At 43.7% G+C, this 8,897-nt stretch overlaps 1 protein-coding gene across 1 annotated transcript; it reads left to right on the top strand.

Moving 5' to 3' along the window:
* Positions 1-458: 458 nt before the first annotated feature.
* Positions 459-1,785, top strand: LOC142882592 (uncharacterized; the record flags this gene model as incomplete). Its single annotated transcript, XM_076017392.1, has 1 exon — positions 459-1,785. A coding segment is annotated over one exon (843 nt), but the record flags the coding sequence as incomplete, so codon positions are not given.
* Between the last annotated feature and the right edge of the window lie 7,112 nt (positions 1,786-8,897).

Below are 8,897 nucleotides of genomic sequence, written 5' to 3'. Positions count from 1 at the left end.
GCCCCTCTTGGCTGCAGCCCTCAGATCATGTTTAATTCCCCACCTGCTCTCCTCAGATTAACGCCGCCCTTAGTTAATCCCATCAACTTCCCCCCCGTATCGCTGCCTGCTGATCGTTACTTCTGCGCCACTGCCGCCGCCGCCACGGCGGCGTCTGGAATCGACGGGGCCCTGCTGACATCCGGCTCTCCTCCAGCCTTCACTTTCACTGAGGAGCAGGTTCAGGAGTAAACACAGACACTGGCTTGCTCTTTTGTTTTGTGAGCAACACAAGACAGTCAACAAAGAGACAAAAACAAACAAAACAATAGAAAATGACCATATTTATATTACATTTATATTTACGACAAATAAGAAAATGAATACAATAAATAAACAAATACATTAATCATTAATGAAAATAACCAATTATTAAGTAAGCCTCACACCACAAACACTCGTGGTGTGAGGTGTAACATATTACCGAGTCAGGGATGTGTGTTAAATGTAGTACTATGTTAGCGCTTGAGGCGAGACTTAGCCAGCTTGAGGAACGACTTCGCTCCTTCGAGCATAGTAGTCCTGTAGCTAGTAGGGTTAGCTTAGCTGGAGCGGAGCGTTCATTCGCTAGCGTAGCGTCGGAGTCTCTAGGTCCCACTAGTTCCCCTCCCTTCGTGGCTCCCGAGCAGCCGGGAAAGGTCGGTTGGGTGACTGTCAGGAGGAAGCGTAGCCTTAACAAGCCTGCCGGGCACCACCACCATTCTCAGCACCAGGCCCCCTCCGTCCATGTCTCGAATAAGTTTGCTCCACTCAGCAGCACGCCGACTGAGATTGACACTCTGGTGATCGGTTCGTCTATAGTGAGGCATGTTAACCTAGGACAGCCATCGGCCACAGTGAAGTGCATCCCCGGGGCCAGGGCGGGCGATATTGAAGGGCATTTAAAGTTAATGGCTAAGAATAAACGGAGATTTAGGCGGATTGTAATTCACTGTGGTTTCAATGATGCATGCCTGAAATCGTCCGAGGTCACTAAGTTAAACATAGCTTCGGTGTGCGCATTTGCTCAGACCATGTCGGACGAAGTAGTTTTCTCTGGCCCCTTGCCAAATGTTAGGAATGATGAGATGTTTAGCCGCATGTCATCTTTTCACCGTTGGCTGTCAGGGTGGTGTCCCAATAACTCGGTGGGCTTTGTAGATAACTGGAAGCCTTTCTGGGGCAAGCCTGGTCTTGTTAGGAGGGATGGCATTCATCCCACCCGGGAAGGTGCAGCTCTCTTATCTAGCAATATAGTTAAAATTTTAGCTTCCACTCACTGACGCTCCAGGGTGGAGACCAGGCAACAGAGTTGTAGTCCTATACGCTACTCTGGGCTTCTCTCACTGCCGTCCCCTGCCGTTAGTAAGTCCCCGAAGCCCTGCCAGTCTTTTCCAATAGAAGTTGTGTCGGTCCCTCGCACCTCCAAACCTCTTATACTGTGCAAATCTCCAATAGATCATAGTAACCTAGTTCAAATAGATTGTAGAAATAAGGGGGCCCGGTCGGAGGTGGCTCCAGGGTCTCCCACAAACAAAATGGTGAAATGTGGCCTTCTTAACATTAGGTCTCTACATTCCAAGGCAGTTTTAGTTAATGATTTGATTAGTGAACATAGCGTTGATATTTTCGGCCTCACAGAGACATGGCTACGTCAAGATGAATATTTTAGTCTTAATGAAGCCACTCCTCCTAGTCATATTAATACTCATAAGGCTCGTGATAGTGGTCGAGGAGGTGGCGTTGCAGCTATTTATAATTCCAATTTATTAGTCAATCTCAAGGCTCAATCTATTTATAGTTCATTTGAGAGTTTAGCGATGTCTATTTCGTTGTCACCTGATAGGCAGGCAGATTCCGTTGCATTCATTGTTGTCTACCGTCCCCCCGGTCCATATTCTTCTTTCTTAGATGAATTTTCAGAGTTTTTGTCTACTTTAGCATTGACTAAAGACAAGATCATAGTGATTGGAGATTTTAATATTCATGTCGACATTGAGAGTGACAGTCTGAGTTCTCATTTCAAATCTATCCTCGACTCCTTAGGCTTCCTTCAAGTTGTGAATGTACCCACTCATAAGCATAGTCATACTTTGGATCTTGTGCTCACTTTTGGACTTGGTGTAGAGCAGCTGACAATCTTTCCCCGAAACAACGTTTTGTCTGACCACTTTCTGATCACTTTCGGCTTTATTGTAGCGGATCACATTCCCCAAGCAAGGTCTATAATGAGTAGAAACATTTCGGACTCTGTTGTTGCTGAATTTAAGGAGAGGCTTCCTGATCTGCTTGATGCCCTTGTACCTCTTGACATGCTTCCGGCCTCTCCCCCCACCCACTTGACTGATCTTGATCTTGACTCCTTGACAGATCGCTTTTCTTGTATTCTGAAATCAACATTGGATGATCTTGCCCCTTATAAGGTAAGTATGAAAAGGCAGGATCGATCAGCCCCTTGGTTTACTTCCTCTACTCGCAAATTAAAACAAAATTTGCGAAGGCTTGAGAGAACTTGGCGTTCGTCAAAAACAGCTTCATCCTTCAAGACTTGGCAGGATTGCTTTAGGTCCTATAAAAAGGCCCTGCGTATCAGTAGAACTTCCTACTTTTCTGCTCTTATTGACTCTAACAAGAACAACCCAAAGTTTTTATTTAGTACAGTTGCTAAGCTGATGAGGAGCCATCGTTGTGTTGAGCCATGCGTCCCTACTGGCCTGTCAAGCAACGATTTCCTGAACTTCTTCCAGCAAAAAGTAGAAGGTATCAGAACTGAGATTGGGAATTCCTCGTCTTCTTTGTCTTCTTTGTCTTCCACAGGTCACATGGCAGATCTTTCTCAACATGGCAACCCCAGTGTGTATTTCGGGAGTTTTCAGCAAGTTGGACTCTCGGAACTTGATTCTCTTGTCTCCTCTGCTAAGTCGACCACTAGTCTTCTGGACCCAATTCCAACCAGGCTTCTCAAGGAGGTTTCCCCATTGCTTCATTGTGTCATTCTTAGAATTATTAATCATTCTCTATCAACAGGTTTTGTCCCTCATGCTTTCAAGGTGGCTGTAATCAAGCCTCTGATGAAAAAACCCAATTTGGACTCGAGTGTGCTTTCAAATTATAGGCCAATCTCGAACCTAAGATCTTAGAAAAAGTTGTTGCTAGGCAGCTTGTGGACTTCTTGAACGACAACTTGAGGCTTTTCAGTCTGGCTTCAGAGTTGGTCACAGCACTGAAACTGCATTGCTTAAGGTAAGTAATGACCTCTTGTGTGCATCTGACAAAGGTCTTCTCTCTGTTCTGGTCCTCTTAGATCTCAGTGCAGCATTTGATACAGTTGACCACAGCATTCTTCTTAGGAGATTAGAAGATACTATCGGCATCAAGGATCGCGCCTTGGACTGGTTTGGATCTTACTTGTCTGACCGTTTTCAGTTTGTTCATGTTCACAATCATTCGTCAGAACGTAGGAGGGTTAGTCATGGTGTCCCGCAAGGATCTGTACTTGGGACACTCCTCTTCAACATCTACATGTCACCTCTTGGTGACATCATCAGAAAGCATAGCATCAGTTTCCATTCTTACGCAGATGACACACAGTTGTGCTTTTCTTTTAAGGCAAACGAGGCTCATCAGTTGGCCAAATTGGAATCTTGTCTTCGTGATGTCAGAACTTGGATGACACAGAATTTCCTGTTGCTTAATACCGACAAAACTGAGGTCATTATATTTGGATCGCGAGAGAGTAGGGACAGAGTCTTTGATGGACAAAGTGGTCTATTTGGTACTACACCCAGTTCTACTGTGCGGAACCTAGGAGTCACTTTTGATCAGGACCTGACCTTTAATTCTCATATACAGAATGTAGGGAGGTCAGCTTTCTTCCACTTAAGAAACATTGCCAAAATTCAAAGTTTTTTGTCCTTCAAAGATGCGGAAAAAATAATCCATGCTTTTGTTACGTCTAGGCTAGATTACTGTAACTCAGTTCTAGCAGGATGCCCAAATTCATCCCTTAGGACATTACAGTTAATCCAAAACTCTGCGGCACGATTGTTAACCGGAACTAGAAGGAGGCAGCATATTACTCCAATTTTAGCTTCCTTGCAGTGGCTGCCTGTCAAATTTAGAATTGAATTTAAGATTCTAGTTTTAACTTACAAAGCTCTTCATTCTCAGGCTCCTTCTTATATTAGGGAACTCATTGAACTTTATCATCCTCCAAGAGCCCTTTGCTCTGAGGATTCAGGTCTTTTAGTTATCCCAAAAATTTCTAGAGTTAGATCAGGAGGTAGGTGTTTCAGTTTCCTGGCACCTTTATTTTGGAATCATCTTCCAGCCTCGGTGAGGGGGGCAGACACAGTTAGTTTATTTAGGAATAGACTTAAGACTTTCCTTTTTCTTAAAGCTTATAGTTAGACTCCATCCACTGTCAGTTAAACTGCTGTAGGCTTACGCCGTGGAGGGAGATCTTTCGCTCCCGTTACAGGGATCGTTGCTCTGTGCAGGCGGAGCCTTTATCACTCTCCTCACCCAATCAATCTTTTACTCTTTTACTCTATCCACTCTGTCCAAGCTCTCATTATGCTTTGTACAGTATGCTCGATATGCACGATACTGCCGCAGTCTCTGTGTCCCCGGCAGGTGATGACCACTGCGCCAGGAGCTGGATTGTGCTGTCCTGGGGGTCTTGCTGTCATCGCTTCATCCCACCACCACGCTTAAGACCTGGACTTGTCCTATCGGCAGATTGTCCATCGAGCTAGGCTCTTGCCTTCCAAAGCATGGACACTTACACTCCACATGGACAGCAGCCTTGAATTATTTCCTATTCTTTGTGTTTATATCCGTTTTGCCTGGTTGGTGTATCTGTTTTTCACTCTGTCTTGTCTGCCACCCTGGCTCACTCTGCTCCTTTCTCTCTTTCTCTGTCTCTCCTCTATCTTTCTACTTCACCCCAACTACTCATAGGCAGATGATCGCCCTCTGGAGTCTGGTTCTGCCCTAGGTTTCTTCCCACAGGGGAGTTTTTCCCAGCCACTGTCGCATCTTGCTTGCTCCGGGGGCCCGGTTGGTTCTCTCTGATTGTATAAAGCGCTTTGAGATGCCTTTGGTTGTGATTTAGCGCTGTACAAACAAAAGTTTATTATTATTATTATTATTATAAACAGAAAGACAAACACATGTTCATGCTGCAGTACCTGATGTTAAGTGTAGAGAGTTTGTGTGATCACCACACACGGCATTATGAATTGTTCTTATGGCTCAAGGCTCAAAGACTTGAGTGGAGACTAATTGCACTGCTGGTTTTTCTTCAAGCTGCAGGTTCACAACCAGAGTGTGACACTGTGGGTGTGTCATCGTCCGTCCTCTTGACCTCTGGCCGCTACCACCGCCAACTTTTGTCTGCGTTCCAGAGGGTGTTGTTTTCTCATCCAGCAGTTATAAGGGAGTCAGGAGTGTCACTCAGCGCTTCCTCTGTGTGTCGGAGGTCAAAGTTTGGCTCACTGACCTGCCTGGCAGAGGTGCAATAAAAGCGGCTTTAAATCTTTCCTGTGAGGGAGTCGGATGAAACATCATTGTCACAAACTTCTGGCTGGACTGTGAACTGTCTGCTGACGGTGTTCCTCTGCTGGATCTCGTAGCCACTGACGGGACTGAGAAGCTTTCGCTGGGATATTAGAGCTGGAAATAGAAATAAAAATGCTGTTTATTCCCCACCTGCAAACAATTTTTAACCAATGTATTCATGGATGAATCATCTTGTTTTCAAGGGGGTCCAACATAATAACATAAATACAACACAACAGACACAATCACGAACAGCATGCTTAGATCTCCCACCCCCGCCCACCCTCCCGTGCACACACACACACACACACACACACACACACACACACACACACTGCTTCTGCAGTAGCAGTGCATCGTATTATAACATAATACGATGTAATTCTCTATCAGTGGAAATACACACATAACTGTACAGTATCAACAGCGGCAATAATAATGATACACAATGAATAATAATGGCGATGACTATTTTTATTATGAACAATATTAATATTAATAATAATATGAACCTGCTGGACTGTTTCAAAGGGTCGGTGCCTCAGGAGCAGCACCTTTGCTTTCTCTCACACTTTTAGAGCACTTTCACCTCTCTTCAGTGGCTGTCCACTAATCAAGCGGCTCTGCCCACACATTTCCGGGTCGGACGCCGCGGCAGGCCGGCATCATGCGGCGAGCGGACGGCGCCTCTCCTCCATCATGCGCTCGCTCTTATTGAATCAGCACATAATGGGGGAAATTTGCTCCCGGGCGGCGGGATTTTGATGAAGGGGCTGATAAATGGCTGTCATAAAGCACTGGAGTGGACGCTGCCGCTGGTCTCCTCCACCCCACACTCCCTTAAGAACAAGTGTTGGGATGCGGCCGCTGCGGAAGCCGCCGCCTCCTCTTCCTCCTCCTCCTTCTCCTCCAACTTCAATAAACTGGCCTGGCTTGTTTTCTCCATCACTGACTGGAACAGTCAGACCGTCGTTACCTCCATTCATCTGCTCACCTGTTGGCTCAAATTTCTATTCCGGATATCAATAATACTGATACCAATATCGGCATCAGTATTGATGCTATTGATGTTGAAATTTGTATATGTTGAGTAGTCTGTTTAAACTACAGCAATGCCCATTAAGATGGAATTTAATTGTAGGTTTTGTTTTGTTTATTTTGTTTTGCTTTTACCCTGTTTAATGAGACAATGATGGCATTTATTCCAAGCATAAAAAATTGAATGGAGGGCAAGCAAGTAGCAATATAGGAAGACTGATGCTCCAAAGGTGCAAAAGTCATTGAATGGTGTGGACAAAACACATATTTATCCTCCTAAGACCTGGCGTCCACATGTGTGATGACCGGTTTACGGTTGTCTCGACCACAATATTAAATTTTGGTCTACAAGGGCCTGGTGTCCACTTATGAGAACTTTAAACTGCCACCTAGTGGTGGAAGAAGAGTATAACACATCACATGTTGGATTCAAGATGGCCGACAACACACCCAGAAGTTCAGATGGCTCCTCCCAATCCAAATGTCGACCAGGTAAAAAAAAATGGTTGGTTCTCGTTCAGGTATGTATAGAAGTGTTATAGAAGTCGAATTTTGCAAAATATGTAATATCTCAAAAGTGGACATTCATTTTCTCAGAAACTATACCATGTAAAAAGACAATTATTTGTTTTCACACTCATCAGGTCCCAATTAGCCTAAACATCAAAGAGAAGATAGAAACGCATGCCTTGCAAGAGTTCAGGTCTTCGGTGGTTAAATTTCTATCCTGGGTTTGAACTAACGAATAATTCAAGGGAGAAAAAAAATCACAAAAATACATAAGGGCAGTGGAAATTTGTTTAGATTTAGTAATTGGATGATACGTTCACCTCACTTAAAGAAATATCAGTATTGTATTGTATTGGTGACACTGTATTCATTTGGTAGAATACAGTGTTGTCAATACTTCTACCATCTACTTCCACTGCCTTCCTTTCAAAGTGCTCTGTATAAAACAATAAATGGAAATAAAACATCAGACAGGACAATCTGATGAGCAGCACGTCTGCCGCCGCACCTGGAAATACTGCACAGCTTCGCCCACTGTTGCATGCTGGGAAAATGAGTTTCCACCACTCCAGGTTGTGATTGCCCTGCTGCAGGAAATGTCTCCCTCCGTCGTCATTTCATCAGAAGTTTTCACTTGTTCAGGACCTAATTCAGTTCATCACAAGACATCTGCCTCTCTGGCATCCTCACCTTGCCTGACCCGTGGCTCCGCCCACCTGGTTGTCTTGCAGGCTCTACCTGCGGCCACTACTTCACCTCCACGTCTTCCTGATTCTTCACAACTTCACAGCTTCCCAGTCCATCCCAGCTTGCTGGATTCACTGGAGTTGGTCCCAGAGAAATTCTCCTTGTGGAGGCTGCGTTTCCTGGCAGAGTCACAGATTCACTGAGAAATGATTCTCAGATGAGAATTTCAACCGGACAAATCGGGTTATGAATGAGTGCTTCATTGAACGAAAAGGTGTTTAATTTCCCGTCAATAACACATAATGCAGTGAGTCGACCTTGAGCAACAACAGAGTTTTGATTAAGCTCTCACTTTTTCACTTGAGCATTTTAATGCATTTTCACTGCATTTTACTGCATTTATGCAGTCACTTTCTCCCACACCACCTCTTTCATAAGGCGCTTGATTACTATTATTACTATTATTATTATTATTATTATTATTATTATTATTATTATTATTATTATTATTATCATTATTATTATTATTAGTAGTAGTAGTAGTATTAGTAGTAGTATTATTATTAGTATTATTAATAATAAACGTCTTTCACAAACCATAAGGGTATTATGTATTGTTTGAGCAGTATATTTGACCTCCTCTTGTTGACGGTTGCCATGGTGACTGGTGTATTAATGTAGGCTTTTTGTTTCAACTCAGAGCTGACAGAACTACTTTAGTTCAGCTGTTGTGGAACTGGATGGACTATATCCTCAGAGTTTTTCCAGCTAAACGCAGAGTGAAGGAGAAGACAACGTTTTCTGAGAACCTCTCAGTAGGGACACACTTAAATCAACAATGTATAGAATTTATTGTTTTTGTCCTCTACCAGCTGTTTTTCAACAGGTTTTAGAGTCTCAGACTGCAAAATAAGGATGTAAAAATAGGAACAAGATGTGAAGAACAACCAGTGCAGAAGAATTTCTGAGTGTCCCAAAATCTGAAGCTTATTAACAATAATTATCAGATTTTCAGATTCGTTTATTCACTTATTGTAGAGTCTTTAGCAGCATCCCTGCTATTTCATAGTCGATGATTATTA

This window comes from Nelusetta ayraudi, unplaced genomic scaffold (genome assembly GCF_046127955.1).
Source record: "Nelusetta ayraudi isolate G7.1 ecotype Tasmania unplaced genomic scaffold, CSIRO-AGI_Nayr_v1 ptg000347l, whole genome shotgun sequence".
In the NCBI taxonomy this organism is placed as follows: domain Eukaryota; kingdom Metazoa; phylum Chordata; class Actinopteri; order Tetraodontiformes; family Monacanthidae; genus Nelusetta; species Nelusetta ayraudi.
This window is presented reverse-complemented; position numbering and strand designations above follow the sequence as displayed.